The 17,221-nt window shown below is 44.5% G+C and overlaps 1 protein-coding gene across 2 annotated transcripts in view; it reads right to left on the minus strand.

Annotated features, from left to right (window-relative positions):
* LMCD1 (LIM and cysteine rich domains 1) overlaps positions 1-17,221 on the minus strand; it is a 313,865-nt gene that overhangs the window by 30,650 nt on the left and 265,994 nt on the right. For both annotated transcript variants that reach the window (XM_069206342.1, XM_069206343.1), the window contains exon 5: positions 6,383-6,598. In XM_069206342.1, coding sequence (XP_069062443.1) covers positions 6,383-6,598 — 216 coding nt within the window. The remainder of the gene's footprint in view (positions 1-6,382; positions 6,599-17,221) is intronic.

The following is a 17,221-nucleotide window of genomic DNA, read 5'->3' on the forward strand; positions in this document are numbered from 1 at the left end:
AGGATATCACATTGTAAGAACTCTATTTCTCACATTTGGGGGCAGATTTATGAAAAGTGGCACTGCAGCTAGTGCAGCGCCACTTTTCCTGCCCCCTTAGTGCCGCCTAATGCCACTATGTGTGTGCCGTATTTTATATATGGCAGACCATGGTGGTAGTTAGGGAACTAGCATCAGAATTTTTGACGTTAGTTTGGCGCTTTGCAGGATTAGCGTAAACAATTTTAACGCTAATCTCGCAAATCACCCAGAGGCCCATTGAAACCAATGGGAGCCTCCTTTTAATGCCTGCTCTGAGAAGACGTTAAAAATGCTGGAAAAAATGACGCAAAGAAATCTCTTAAATTTCTTTGCACCATTTTTTCGACCCCTCCTAATGCCGGAATGCCCCCCTTGCAAACATCATGCCTGCATACCTTAAGCATTGCGCCACTCTGTAAATCTGGTGTGGCGTTCCTGGCCATCTAACACCAGATTTGCGTAAAATAATAACTCTAATGTGTCGTTGGATGGCGCTGGGACTCTTAAATCTGGGCCTTTGTATGAACTTCCTTCAATTCAGCGTTTAAAAAAAAATCCTGATTGTCTCTGTGGCACTTGTTTTTAAAGCCCTGCCAGAAAGTTTTTTCTAACATACTGGAATGGTCATTGGACAAAGGAGTTGTAATTCTGCATCAGTCAATTGGAGTAACCTTGCAGTTGCAACATCTGCACATCACTATTATAGCGCTGTCCATTTCCTTATTGTACTATCATCTTTAGTGAGTTATTTATGACAAATATTTCCATAGCACAGGCCTAGCCACATTGGCAATGGAGACCTGCACAAGAATGAGAAAGAAAAGTATGGTAAGTAACAGAGAAAACAGTACAGGAACTATTTCACCAATGAGTAAGCGAACAATAGACTCTTTAGATTGCTAGGAACAATAATATAATATAAAATAGATTTTTAGGTTATTTCAAAGTGTTTATGGATTAGGATGAAGTACTGGGTGTTCTCATAGTTTGTTCCATATTCTTGTTGCTTGACAGAAGAATACCTTCTCCATCATCTTAGTCTTTGGGCTCACCAGTTGGATGTTAGATTTGCTTCTAATGTCTCTCACCTTATGAGGTGCGTAGTTGGACCTTCAGTTAGCTAGTGAAGCGGAGATGTACATCTTTATGGCCGATGTAGGCCATTTTAAAGTCAAAAGCCAATTAAGTTATTTCAGAATTGGGTCATCTGGTCATATCTCAGTTGAATGCCCTCTGTACATTTGTATGGGTTTGTTTTCAGAACATTTTCTAGCAGCTCTCTTCACTTCTATTTCTACAAGGGAATATCCTCCTAATTTGGTTTGTGCAGTGGTCAGTATTTTCGCACCCTGCAATTCGTCTGTCCATTAATGCTCAGCTGTATGTAGTTCAATGTTGAATTTCTAAAGACCTCTAGCTGTTAGATAGCTCTTTCTAGCTTCTTGCCAAGTGTTCACTTCCTAAAGGGCAAACGGATATGGATTTCAACATCGTTATTCCCTGATAACCATGTAGAGCCTGATACACAAAGGTAAACCGTACACTTTTTTCAGTATTCACAAAGGATTTATTAGTAACTTTAGGACTGCGAAGACTCCTCACATGGTGGAGACTCCACACTTAAAAAGATAGGCCTGTCCTAAAGTTGTTAAGTCAATATTAAATTGTTTTTTTGTGAATTCAGAAAAAAGCTAACTTACACAAAAGGGTAATTTACCTTTGTAAATCGGCCCCATGGTGTTTGGTCTGTTTACTCCTGTTGTAGAATAGGGTCTTGAATTGCTCTAATAGCTTAATGGTACGCTTCCTACGAAGCTACCTAGTAGGCATTATTTCAAAGTTACCTCATTCTATAAGTAAGAAGGTGGAACAGGGAATACATTGCAGTCTAAATTCACTTAATTTATGTGAAATGAAAATTGTTACACCCAGCAAAGACCATAAATCCTCGTCCTTCTGTCGTTTTCACCAGCTGACACACGACATTTTCCCATAGATGCAGAAAACAATATTCTAAAATTACCTCATGCTCTCCTTTCATTGTCCTGAATCCTGTTATATATACATGCAAGAACCTGAATGTGTTACGTGTATGCAAAATAACACTGAACCCTGGAGCAGCTCATGGCGCATTGAAGAGGCGGTCGGCATGTGGTGGGGAAGGGGATTGTTGGGCTTTTGGCCATACGCATGGTCATCCCTAGTCTTTTTGCCTCCTTCCTCCTGTTTTTTCTGACCTTTCGCTGTTGGCTCTAGGACTCTGAGCACTTTATCACTGCTGACCAGTGCTAAAGTGCAGGTGCTCTCCCATCTAAAGTTGGTATGATTGGCTTATACCTAATTGGCATATTTAATTTACCTATAAGTCCCTTGTACAATGGTATCTCTATACCCAGGGCCTGTAAATTAAATACTACTAGTGGGCCTGCAGCGCTGCTTGCGCCACCCACTGAAGTAGACTTTCAAACCTGTCACAGGCCTGCTAGCGCAGGGCCTGTGTGCGCAGTTTTCTGCCACAGGGACCTGGCATCTAAATTTACTTGCCAGGCCCAGAACTCCCCTTTTACTACATGTAAGTCACCCCTAAAGTACGCCCTAGCTAGCCCTATGGGCAGGGTGCCATGTATGTAGAAAGGCAGGACATGTGCCATATTCCATGGCCTGTCCTGGTAGTGACAAACAGCCTAACTTGGTGTCTCACTGCTGTGAGTGCTGCCTTCTCATAGGATTGCATTAGAAATGCCCTGCCTTATGTGTAAAGGGTATTGTCTGATTTATGAGGGGTAGCGTAGGCGTGTTTGGTATGGTTGTGATGGGGATAATAAATACTGCTTACTGGTGTGGGTGTATTTTTTATTACTATCACAGAAATGCCACTTCTAGAAAGTGCGCATTTATCTGTGCTTATGATTCTGGTGTTTTGCAGCTTGACTCCAATCCACGTCTGGGCAGAGTGACAGTTGGGGCTTTGTGCATACTTTTCAGACAGCCTGTACACAGGGAGGGTGGAGGTGTCACCAAGGTGCATCTGCATACTGAATAGTCTTCCTGGGCTGAGAGAAGGAAGAGGCGGGGCACACCTACATTTGTAAAGGCTGTGCCCTGGCCTCACACAATAGGGTCGTTAACCCCCCACTGATGTTTGGAGCCTGTGCTGAAAGGAGAGAGGGGGCACTCCCAGAACCAGTTGTAACTGGCTGGAACCTCCTCTCCCTATCATTGTAAAACACTGTAAAAAAAGGACTATAAGTACAGGGGAATTTTCCCCACAATTTGAACATTCTTGGAACTTGAAACTGGACACAGAACGCTGATGAATGGACTCACCAGGAAACCGCCTTGGACTGCTGCTGCTGTGCTGACCTGTGACCTGCCTGGTCACTAGGAGGAACTGCCACCAACTGCACCCCTTGTGCTGGCCTGTAGCTGGACCCACCAGCCCTGTACCGTCTCCTTGATTATTGTTCCCAGGGGCAGGGTGCTGTGGCCCCTGACCCCTGCAACTATCTTTTCTTTTGCCCAAAGAAATCACCGCCGCAGCCCGGGCTTTAGATGGTTCCTAGTGCTTTGAAAAGCGCTTTTCTTTTGCCAAAGGAAGAATCACCGCCGCAGCCCAGGCTGCAGATTTTACTTTAGCGCTGTGAAAAGCGCTGTGTTTTGAGTCCCCGGATCACCGCTGCAGCCGGGTTAATTGTTTATTTCCAAGCGCGAGGATCGCGCTCAACTCTGTGCCCCCGGGGCACGAGAAAAACCACCTTGAAGGAATCCGGAGCAAGCCTGCTCCTAGCGGTGCCCCCGGGGCTAGGATCGCTCCGAGGAGCGCCCCCGGGGCACCAGAAGGCCCTGACTTTAGGGCCTGCACTGCCGCAGCCCCGGGAAAGAGGAGGAAGTCACCTGCCGGTCGGGCAGGATTCCCCGGGTGCGGCTGGGCCGATTGCGAGCCTCCGGCGGGCTCAATGTCCACTCCAGGAGGAGTGCAGCGAGGGACCGAGGTTCGTTGGGCCCCCGCTCTCCTCCTTTGAGGTAGCCCAACGCTAGGCGGGGTGGAAACCTCATCAGAGGTTCCCCGCGCCGCCGGGCTGCCTTGTCCTCCCTTCGGGGCTTTTTGTATTTGGTTCCCCCCCGTATTGGAGGGCCAGCGCAGGCCCAGGTTGGAACTCCTAGAGATCACGGGCCCCAGGAGGGGCCCGTCGCAAATTGGAGGGGGTGCGTGCCGCCCCCCTCTTCTCTCTCAAGTCTTGGGTGACCTTGGCCCCCCACAGGAGGGCCGGTAAAGGCCCGGGGGGGCCCCCAGTGATCACGGGTCCCAGGAGGGGCCCGTCAGGAATGCTGAGAGGGTGCGTGCCGCCCCTCTTAGTCCCAAATGTTCACAGGAGGCCCCCGTTTTGCGGGGGCCCCATTGGTTGTTTTAGGCACTGGAGGTGCCTCTTCCATCTACCAGGTACTGTTAAACGGACCAATAGAATCATAATTTAAGTTCTTGCTACAGACTTTGTTAATTATGATATATTGCCTACCTGTACTATGATGCTTTTACATATGTGTGCACATGTTCCTTTTATGGGCATGACTTGCTAATATGTTTCCCTAACTTGCCATAGGTTTTCTAATGTTCCTACTATGGGCGTTTTATGATATTCTTATGACAAGTGTTCTAATGTGATAACGTGTTTCCTGACTACTGCTTATGTTGCAGAATACTGAGTAACCTGTGTGTTATGTGTGACTACTGCTAGTTTGCAGAGTAACTAATGTGTAACGTTCTGACAACTGCTAAGGTAGCAGGATAGTACTGTTATGTGATGTTGGTCTGATAATTACGTTGTGTACAATACAGTATATTTTCATATAATCTGGTGTTGTGTTTCCTTTGTGGTGGGGATATTGCGTCACATGTATGTGTGTGTTGTGCAAACGCTTTACACATTGCCTCCGGGTTAAGCCTGACTGCTCGTGCCAAGCTACCAGGGGGGTGAGCAGGGGTTATCTTGGACGTGTAATTCCCTTGCCCTGACTAGAGTGGGTAAGTTCTGCCTGGCTGAGGTGCATACCCTAGCCAACCAGAAACCCAATTTCTAACAGGGATTAATTAAAAAAATGACTTACCTGATTACCCGCCGCCGCCAGCGCCACACAGCTCCTCAGCCTCCACTGAAGCGGCAGGCACAGGCACCTAGCCTGCCCTGTGGCCAATTCAAATGCTGCTGTCATGCTGCTAGCAGCATGACAGCAGCATTTGGATTGGCCAGAGCACCAAGCCAGGATGCACCGAGGCAGAGTGGGAGTCTCTGCCTGTTGTCTCTAACCCGGCAACACAGTGCCAGGTTGGAGAGAGCACAGTGCGCATGTGTGTTTGGCCAACCTTATACGGCCAGCCAAACATACATGCGCAATCAGGGAAGTGCTGTGCACTCCACTTCCATGCTCGTCATAGCCCATGGTCCCGGCCCTTTTTCAACAAAACAATAATAAACATAGGCCCATATTTATACTTTTTTAGCATCGCATTTGCATCACTTTTTGATGCAAAAGTGGCGCAAACTTACAAAATACCATTGTATTTTGTAAGTTTGCACTGCTTTTGCGTCAAAAAGCAACACAAACCGACACTAAAAAAGTATAAATATGGGCCATAGTTTATTAATGTTTTATTGTAAAAGTTTTGCAGCTGCTGCTTCTGGTGGGGTGCAATGTTCCTCCACCATAGCAGAAGACCTGCAACTGACTGACCCTCTTCAAATGGAAAAGACTGTGATGCAGCCTCTTGAAAGTAAGGCCTACTAGAGACCACAGAGAGCCGTCCCATCAAGCCTCAGTGAAAGTAAAGAAATACTCACTTGTGGTAAAATGCAGTTTTTCCCATTAGTCCAAAAACAGAAGAGTAAATAACCACAAATGCACACTTAGAAATATTAAGTAGTGGCAGTCACTGCCACCACTAAAATGATGGTGCAGAGAGCATATGAGATTTTCAATCTAAGCAGTTAACCTTCTCCTACCCTGGTGCAGAGGCTAACCTTCTCTGACATCTGGACTCCCAGACAACCTGATGATGGCTCTAGCATTTACTAACCTCCATTCTAATAACACTTTGTGTATTCATTGGATTTCATTCATTTGTCACAAGCTTCCTCCAGAAACACAGCCACAAACACACACACACAGATGCGCAAAAATACTCATGCTCACTCAAATACCTATGAGGGCGTCAACACAAAATGACTTAGTGATATGACCCTCAGTTTTTTAACTTCCCCCCTGTGAGCTACTTTCAGTGTTCTTAACAGCATGGTACCCTCCGGTCACTGCGCACTTCAAATGTAAATAAATAAAAAAATGTATTTGGTGCATAAATGTTTACCTCATCACAGGCTACACAGCGAGACCTCACCATCTCAGAATAGTGTCGCCCACACCAAACATTGTTGTTTTTCCAGAAATAGATGAGGTCCACAAGAGGTTCCCTACATTTACAGCAAATGAAGCATGCTGGGTGCCAATGCCGCTCGTACCCTGCGCGGTCAGCGTACACCACCAGGTCATCTTTGGGCACAGCCACCTTGCAGAGCTCACAGTTCTGAAACGAGAACAAAAATGTGACTTTAGGGAGGTTTACCACTAGATAAGAAACAATGTCATAGGCATGTAATGAGGAAGAAGTGGATATCTGGTCATTAGCGGATTAAAGTGGAGTTCACCCTGCCTTCTCTGGAGTACTATGTTACACGTAACGTGCTTTACTGTCTCCTGTAGTGTTGCCAAAGAACCATACTATATTGTATTTTTGATTCAGCCTTAGAACCAGAGCCCCAAATTGCATGTCGATCAGATTTCTGTACAAAGGCTCCTATCAAAGGGAAGAATGACATCACAAACTAATCATCCCGGTGTTGTCCGTAAAGCTCTGCAAAGTAAAATGTGATTTTGTTTGCTGTTGGTGTCCCAACAAAGAACATGACAATCTCAAATGTCCGCTTTCAATAAAGACTCACAATAATCCTCTCACAGTCTTACAATAATGCTCAATATGCTTTACATCTTGAGTCAAAATGCATCAAAGATACTGAGTGACTTATTTACAAGCCCAGTAGTGCAAGGGTGCCTGCGTTGCAGGGAATGATTGATTATGTGCAGGGAGATGTCCCTTCCTGCACGTAACCAATCATTAATGGTGTTTTGTTCTTTCTTTGTGTGATGCATGGTGCAGCACACATAGAAAAAGCAAAAACGAGGAGAAATAAAAGTATTTATCCTCATTGCGCCATGCTAACGCCAACCCTGGGGTGGCGTTAGTTTTTGGCGCTGCCTCAGATTTACAATTTCTTGTAAATCTGGGGCAGTGTCAAAAGCAATTTGTGTTACAGTGGAAACGCCCACAGCAACACCCATTGAACACCCCTCTGCTGCAGAAAACTGCATCGGAGGGGCCCATATTTACAAGGTGTCAATAAACCACGCAAAGTGGCTTAGAGCACTGCCTTGTACATGTGGAAATGGGCACAGCACCACCGGAGCGTCTCTGAAAGTGACGCTCCGGTGGCACTAGGGGCTTGTAAATAAGCCCCTTAGGGGCATATCTACAAGAAAATGGCCATCGGTCCCGATATGCTACTTTTCATGCATCGCCCCAGCCCCACCTAAAGACACCATAGTTCCACCATATTTACAATATGGCACGCCATGGCAGTCGTTAGGACAATAGCATCAACATTTTTGACGCTATTGTGGCACTTTGCTGCACTAGGGTAAAAAATTATTTGACACTCGTGCAGCAAAGCACAGGGTGGCCCACTGATCAAAATGATTGCGTCATTGATGGAAAAAATCGTGCAGTGAAATATTGTACATTTCACTGTGCCATTTTGTCGGACCACCCTGCATTGAAATGCCCCCCTTGCACTCATTATACCTGACGCAGGCATAATGTGGCGCAAGGGGTCGTAAAGTGGCTCAGTGCAAGCATTGCACCACTTTGTAAATATGGCATGGGAGAAAGGCCTCCCTAACTCCACCTTAGCATAAAAAAATTATGCTATGGTGGTGCAAGGTGGTGCTAGGGGCTTGTAAATATGCCGCTAAGTGCCCAACTTAAAAAAAATCTAAAATAGATTCGCTGGGCTCATTCACAATAACAAGAAGAGCGGATCAGACGATAATCTAGAGCATGACATCTGGTTTCCAGTCCAGTTGCCTGTAACACGTAAAGGAGGGAAGTGAAGACTGTTGCTCTAAAATAAACATGATCCAACTCGTACACACACTCAACCCCACTATGTCATAAAATTATATCCAGAGACTGATAAACAATCCAACCACTCGGTTGTCCAGGAATAGCTCAAAACGCATGGGTTCACGCTAGAGCTTGGGTGGTTTCACTCACAAAGTGCTTGACTGCCTCATGTACTTTTAGTCCATTACACAGGCACATCATTTCAGCCTACACATTTGATGATGTAAAACCTTTGGCACCAGCAGATGTCTCAGAAAGAAACTACTAGGGCTAAGCTTCTTGAGCGACAGGAAACATGTGGGCAGTGAGTTCTTCAGTACAACCATACTATAATCTACCATTGTTGGAATATCTCAGGATGCTACCTGCCAGTAATTATTTGCAAATCAGTGTATCCAGAAAATGTATAACCCATCATATGTGGATTTGATTAACAAAAATAGTGGTATATTTTCTCGTATTGATTTACAAATACATTTTTAATAAATATGAGATTTTTCAGAATTCTCAAAATAATCCAAGAGTACTTCTTGGAAATTGTTATAGTCATAGCTTTGCAAAAGCACTTAAATTTGTAAGTAGTTACACATGCATACTTTTTGTGCTTTATAAGCTACTTTGCACTTCACAGTGAAGGTGGCAACCTACCTACACTTTAAAGAGGGGGTCAGCTATTCCCCTGCAGGCAGCTGAAGTGAGTGACTGCACATGCCTGCAGGAGGGTGTCTGGTGGGCTTATGGGGAATCCATTCACCCCCCTCCACAGGACTGGCTCAAGGAAGTGTACTGACAGTGTGCCACATTTTTTGTGGCACACTGTCAGGGAGCCTCCTTACAGCCTGGTTGCCTCTGCGCCTGTGTCCAAAATACGGCCCAGTAGCGCAGTGGCAAAGTGATTCGCTCATGTGTATGGGCCACACCCCCATGAAAATGAGGGAACGCCCTCTGACTATAGCACTGGCGATCAGTATTACAGAAGGAGCCGCACAGCAAAAGAATCTTCAGCTCTTTCTGTAATACCATAGTGCTCTGGACAAAGCACCCCCAGGGCACTTTGTTTCATACTGCCTCAGATCGCTGTAAGTAAAATCTGAGGTACATTGTCAGAGCTACACTTTGGTCCCACTTCTGGATATACAAGAAGTAAGACAATAGGGGTATCAATAGTTACATTTAGGCTCATAATACTCGATTAATGAGATAAAGAAATGTTATTTCATGTAAATTGACACTACCACTCTAGACAGCATCATTTATTCGTATAGTTGAGACAGAGTTATTCAATCAAATACAGCGGGGTAAAGGACTGTAACTATCATTTCAAATGCTGTAGAAAAGGTAAGAGTCCTGCTTAATTTTCGTAACTGCAGAAAATTTGGAACACATCAGACTGTTCCCCAAACATTCAAATTTCCTTAGTTAAATAGCACTCTTTCCCCATCTACAGAAATGTTTGTAGTGGAGGAACAATCTCAAACATAGGGCCTCATTTACAAGGAAGTGTCAGAGCATGTAGCTGCGCCAAATTTGGCAGTGCCGTGCTCTGACATGTCAAAAATGCAGGGATGCACCATATTTATAATAGGGTGCACCCTTGTGTGTTCCATAGCGCTGGTGCTCAAATTAACTGCCTAGCGCCAATGCAGATACTCTTGCACCATACAGCAAGGGTCCCTGCATTGTAGGAAATTAATGTTTATGTGCAGGAAGGCGTTCCTTCCTGCACATAAACAATCAATAATGGTGATTTGTTACGTCTATGTGTGCTGCATTGCACCCACAGAAGTAGCAAATCACCATTATTTAATGATTGTTTATGTGCAGGAAGGGACACCTTTAATGGTGTTTTGCTGTTTGTAAGTGTGCTGAAGAATGCAGCACACATAGAAAAAGCAAAACTGAGGAGAAATAAAAGTATTTATCCTCGTTGACCCACCCTAGCGTTACCCGGGGGGTGGCATTCGTTTTTGGCACTGCCCCAGATTTATGAGAAATCAGTGTCAAAAGCAATGGGTTTTGTGTGGAAACACCCACAGCAATACCCATTGCACACCCCTCTGCTACAGACAACTGCTTTGGGGGCCCATACTTACAAGGCGGTGTTAAGCCACGCAAAGTGGCTTAGCATCGCCTTGTAAATATGGAAAAGGGCACAGTGCCACTGGAGCATTGCTGAAAGTGACACTCTGGTGGCGCTAGGGACTTATAAATAAGTTCCTAAATTCCTTGGCTTGTTCGTCGATTTTCTGTATTAGTGGAATGAAATTCAAGCATGAAATTTGCCCTCTCAAGAGTAAATTCATGTTTCCTTTACTATGGTGACTTCACTTTCTTCACAATGCTTTTAAATACCATTGACAAGGTGCTACTGCATGACCAGGCATGTCAAAAGCTTTTATGGGGCTGGTGGTCATATGATTTTCAGGGCCCCTCTCTGGTTTCCGATCCTAGAAGCAGCTTGTAATTAAGGAATACACAGCGGGGAAGGAGAAAACATACTATTTGGCGTGATGTAATGGCGTTGGCTTGTCAGCTGGCTCACAAAGGAACAAGTCAACCTTCTTTTTATGATGTATATATATATATGTGGTAATAGGAGATCAGGGCACCCAAAAGTCATGGGTCTGAGAACGAGCCATGGCTGCCCTCCCTTTGGACAGCACTGCCCATGACAAGCAGTGCCACCCATGGTGAATTTCCATACTGAGGTGCATATTTGTAGCTTAGAGCCATCATTATCAGATCTTCTTCTGCTGATCCAGAGAAGAACCTTACAAGACTGACATGTCGCTGTACTCCATTGGTCTTCTTGTGTGACAGATGCTTTTTGCATCAACATTGTCATTTGTTAGGACTGGAGTTGTAGGCCATTCCAGATGAACTGCAAATGGAGTAAATGGAACCACTCAGCCTTTAAAGTGGCCCAGGTATAACAATGACTTAATTGTACTTCGAAACACATAGTAGGCAGTTACAACACCAATTCGCAGGAAACATTTGGGGGCATATTTACAAGCCCCTAGTGTCATCTTGCGCTGCCATACCAACCATCATTTTTTTATGCTAAGGTGACTTTTCCCCCACACCGTATTTACAAGTGGCACCACTTTGCAACCCCTTGCACCACATTAGGCAGGCATAATGTCTATAAGGGGGCATTCCGACACAGAGAGGCCCAAGAAAATAACTCAGTGAAATTTACATGTCACTGCGCCATTTTTTCTGTCATTTTTAATGCCTGCTCAGTGCAGGAATTAAAATGATGCACCCATTTTAATCAATGGGCCTCCCTGTGCTTGCTGCACTAGCATCAACATTTTTTACACTAACGCAACAAAGTGACACAACAGCATAAAAAAATTTTGAAGTTATTGTCCTAACGACTAAGATGGTTGGAGCAGGGTCCTTGCATACATTAATAAGTCATTCACAGTTTTACATGGTTACAATCACTTCTCATTACCTTGGCAGGGGACACTGACAGTCCTATGCTGAGCAGCTAGAGACATTAAGTCTACCTGAGGCACTGATGCTAAGAGGACAGCCAGCAGAAAATTACATCAAGTACTCAAAGTAAGAATGTCGACCATGGAGGTTTCTCCCTCTTCCCTATACACGTCATTATCCACAGAGAGGAAAAGTGTTGTACTTAAGAGTGTGCATGAAGTAATTACGTGGTAATCCCAGATAACTCGTTAAAATCCAATTACATCCAGTGGCACACAAAAAAAGTGGTAATTCGTATTCCTGTTTTAATATTGAAGGTGGAAGAAATATCAATAATCTACAGATATAGGCTCTATTTTAGAAAAATAATTCAGAACCTAAAAATAAACTACTCTAACCACAACCAGCACTAACTGAGCAATCTGGGTGCTTTCAGGTGTAAGTTCAGGTTGCGTTTTGGAAGAGATTGGTTGCAGCCCTGCTCTCTGCATTGTTACACTAAGGTCTAATTCACTAACATTTCAAGTGGAGGAGGCAGGTTTTCTTCTTCTCTATGCCATACCTTATTCCAGTCATGACCAGGGCACGATCTATGTGCAGTCGACCTACAAAATACTTATGCTTATCTTGTTACCTGTTTCAGTGTATCCTTCTAACCTTTCTAATCACGTCTTGATTGTATTTTAAGGTGTCGAACAATACAGTGGTAGACATGGTTAGCACAACTGTCAACACTTCAGAGTATCAACATGCCTCAGCCCCCCGAATCTCTATCTTGCCATTAATATTTCACCCCTTCAACAGAGGATTCAGTACAATTTAGAGAAGGACATATCTAAGAAGTATATGGGCCAGAACAGGCAGGGACATCTTGAGGATTTTGGGGTTCCCGGGCCAAATGCATTTTTGGGGCCACTGTTTGGAACAACTTTGAATTTATGATTCAGTTTCAAATACTTCTTGCCCTCTTTGGCCAGGTCACTGATAGATACAGGCACACTCCTACATGTTCTAAATGTGTGCTCATCTTCAGAGATAGTGGCTTGTGTTTTCAATATTGTAACACAGCAACACCTCACATATATATTGCTGCAAATAATCTCCGTGCCACCCTCCCATTTTTCATGTGTGAGGTCATGTTTTGACCTAAACATTTTTTATGGATGTTGCATTGAATAAACAAATTTCTCTGCAAAATGTGTGTAATAGACTCTCACACACCACCGAAAACGAAAATAAAATAAAATTAACGCATTAAAAAAATAAGAATTATTTAAGTTCATTAGAGCAAGCCTCTGCAGGACAGAGCTGGCACAATCAGCCCTCCCCCATGACTGGCCGGGGCCGTGGGCTAGAGCCCACATTGCCCATGCCTTAGAACGTCTCTGAGAACAGGAATGTAGAGGGTCTCACCTGCCTCCGTACCCCCATAAGAACTCCCAGTAGCAGATCATTATGCAAACCCTAAGGAGGGGACTGTAGAGCAGTAGGACAACAACGTCCAAGAACATCGAATAACAGAGGAGTATCAGAAGCACCTGTCCATAGTTGATGAGGTACCTCCCTTAAATCCTGCAAGTGCAGCTTCCATCCTCCTCCCACAGTGTGAGCATCACTAAAGCTACCATAATTATGTGGGTTCCCAGAAGAAACAGGCAAATGGGAGCTTTGTGTCCCCTCCAAACGAGGGGACAAACATTCCAGGAAATGTGCGACCAGCAACCGACCTGCAGTTCATCATAAAATGTATCATTCTTTCAAATTCCGCCATCTCATACATATTTTCCAGCTTGACTCGAAGGTAGGGGTGACATTGGTCATCAAATTATGAAACATCCCAACCTTGGAGGCTCCCAGTCCTGTTGACATCCATCTGTTTACATGAGACGTAAGGGTATGCAAACCTGAGGTGTCGTGTATCAAAGCCAGCCAGTCACTTCAGGGCACTGACATATGAAGTCCCCTCTGCAGACAATGCCACGTCTGCTTCAGGTATCTAGCTAATAGCTTACACTCCCACAAAAGATGTCCTATACCACATCCCCAACAGTTGGGATCCCTACTCAATTTCACGCTGTACAGCTTAGCGGGGGAATAGTGTCACTGGTCGGTTCATGATCTGAAAGAAGCCATATTTCAGTAGAGACTCCCACAGGCCTCGATTATAATCAGCAAGCATTGCCTTCCATTCACCCCTGCTCCTCCCCCGCCACCTCTATAAAGTGGGAGTCTAAACGTGTCCCTCGCCAGCCGAGCAGTGATGTTGAGCTAGACTGTGACCTATTAGCATGGCACATATCTCCAATACTGTCCCCCTATAATCTTTCCAAATCTGTAAATATTGAGCTATATTCAAGTGTAGTGGGAGGCCTCCCCAGCTGTGCAGACAGTGAATGTGAGGGCTGGAGGTATTTCTATTTTGCATTGGAGGAAGGCCAGAATTCTTTTGTATGCCTCCAAACGTTTTCAGGGAACCGGGCTTCAACATCTTTTTGATGAAACCGATCTTGCATACTTTCCCGAGAGTCCAATCAATTTCCTTACCCCCTAATCTTATCTCCACATTTCACATTAGATGTGCTTTTGAATGGGTGAACAAGACACCTTTATCACCGTGTGCATCTGGTGTCATGTATATTGAGAAGTGGAAATGATGGAGTTAGTTGGGGTGTCAGTTTGGTGTTCCTAGTATCAGCCCCATAACGTTTATGATTAACCATGGGGGAATGTCAGCGCTGTTCTCCAGTCAATCTTGAGCAGCCAGGTGCGTCTCATTTAAAAGCACTGATGTGTGACTCTGATAAACACATGAGAATTTAAAGTGTGCAGACCACAGTGGTCTGAACTAAAACACAGAGGGGCTTATTTATACTTTTTGATGCAAAACTGCACTAACGCAGTTCTGCATCAAAAAGGTTAGAACCAGCTTGCGCCATTCTTGAGCACCAGCCGCTACAAAGGGTAGACTAGCGTAAACAAAACCTGATGTTAGCTAGGTGGGTGTGGGGGTACGGGAGAAGGGGGTTTTGCACCAAAAAAATGACGCTAGGCTGGTTAGAGGCAAAAAAATGCCTCTATTCAGCCTAGCATCATTTTCTGATGCAAAACCATCCATACCACATGACTCCTGTCTTACAAAAGACAGGAGACATGCACACCGCCCCAATGGCCAGCACAGGGGACCAGTGTCCCCTGGGCATGGCTTCTGCACCCTGTGCCATGCAGGAGGCCCCAAATGGGCCCCCGCTGGCACTTTAATTAAAAAAATAATATGACTTACCTCTACTTACCCTACTTGGTGTGGGTGTTCCTGGGGCTAGAAGAGGGCAGTTGTGGACCCATTTCCATGGTGTTTAACCATGGAAATGGGTCCACAGGTCCCCTAATGCCTGGTCTGACCCAGGTGTTGAATAATGGTGCAAAGCAAGCTTAGCACCATTATTTACCCCCTCCTTGCACCCATGCTTTATTTTAGCACAGGTGGATAAATATGGGGTTAGCACAATTTTTTAGATGGGAACGCTTACTTTGCATCTCATTGACGTAAGGTAGGTTCGCACATCTAAAAATGGTGCAAACTCCAATATTTGGACGTTAGGCGCGTCTAACGTCAAAATATAAATATGGAGTTTGTTTTGCGCTGAATTTGTGCCAAAAATGAATGACGTAAATTCGAAGCAAATGGAGTATAAATATGCCCCAGAATTTATGAGTGACTTCAGTGATGATTCAACTTGCAGTTAAATCATCACTAAAGTCACTAAGAGATGTAGAAGAGTTTGAACCTGTAATTCAACCTTCTACAGTTTGGGTATTTGTTTGCACTATATAAACTTTTTCATTTATTCATTCATTCATAAGAAACATTTCTATTTATTGCAGTGGTTTGTGTTGTTTTCTACAAATACCACCAAGAGGGCCTCAGAAACATTGCAGTCGCCGTGAGAGCATTAAATGAGTGGGGCTGTGTGTAGTAATCATTTTCTTGAGAATAACCTGGGTGGAAAAGGGCCTTGAACCATAGCTGATCAATAATTGTTTTAATCAACTTATCATATTCTTAAAGTTTTTATATATGCTAGATGGTCTGTGCTGGCTGTAAAGCCAAGGAGCCTGACTAGGCGGTTGTCAAATTATCAACCAAGAAACAGCGTTCTCTAAAAATATTGAGGACTAAAATATCAAGAAGCTAAGGCCCAGATTTCAGAGGGCGCAAGCACCACTTTAGTGCAGCCTTAGCGCCAGTTTGTTGACGCTAAGGTGGCGCTAAGGGGGCCTTTTCCCCACGCTATGTTTACAAAGTGGCGCAATGCGTGCATTGTGCCACTTGTAACCCTTTGTGCTACGTTATACATGCGCCATGCATAATGTATGTGAAGGGAACGTTCCCTCATTAGGGGGGGGCGAGAAAATGGTGCAAACAAATCTAAGAGATTTCTTTGTGTTATTTTGTTCGGCACTTTTAACGCTTGCTTAGAGCAGGCATTAAAAGGGGGCACACCATTGTTTACAAAGTGCCCCTATGTACTGTTCAGGGGTAGCACCAACATTTTGGCACTAACCCTGACAGTAAAGCAATAGCGTCAAAAATGTTGACGGTATTGCCCCTTACTCTGCGCCATGGTGTGCCGTATCTTAGATACGGTGCACACATGGTGGCGGTAGGGGTGCACTAAGGGGCACAAGGAAAGTGGCGCTGCACTGGATGCAGCACCACTTTCCCCAAATCTGCCCCTGCGTAGGGGCAAGTATAGCTTTACTCTTCTTAACTCCACATCTACGTACCTTGAAGGTACCTATATATCAGTATATATGTAGATTTATGTAAAGTAAACCTTTAGTTGCCTACATATACTCACCTTCATAATACTTTGGTACTCAATATTCTACCATGATATTCTGGTGGCATGCTATTCTGAAGTTAATATTATGGTGGAATACTGACTAGCCTAATTAAATTTTCAAGAGTATTACGTGAGCTATGACATACTGCTGATTCACAGGAATTCCACTTATGACCCATCTGCTGAATCCACTAAAACAACTCTAAGGCAAATGCCCCTGGCAAACCACACCGCTTCCATCACCATAATGTTTTCTTTTGTCCCCAAAGTTAATGATGGGCCTAGGTACCCCAAACAGATGAATGGTAGTTTCCAGGTCATCTCTTGGGCCTCATTCCAATCAGTTTCCGTATTCCTAGACCTAAAGAGATAGTCCCCATTTACATTCTCAGACCAAGCGTTTGCAAGTGTGAGCTGTTCTATTACCTTTGTGGAGTCTCAATGGACTCAGGGGAGTTGCCTTCTAGCCTCCCCGTGTTCATGCAAGTCCAAGGGCTCAGAGTCAATGAGGCTTCTTTGTGTGATTTTTTTTTATTGAATGTAATGGGGACATATAGTTTTCACCTTTAGCACTGGTGTAACCCTTTAGAACAGTGGTTGCCAACATTTTGACGTCTGTGGACCCTCACTTTACCATTACTGGACTCTGGGGACCCCCACTGAATATTTATTGGAATCC

This window comes from Pleurodeles waltl, chromosome 9, assembly GCF_031143425.1.
Source record: "Pleurodeles waltl isolate 20211129_DDA chromosome 9, aPleWal1.hap1.20221129, whole genome shotgun sequence".
NCBI lineage: Eukaryota > Metazoa > Chordata > Amphibia > Caudata > Salamandridae > Pleurodeles > Pleurodeles waltl.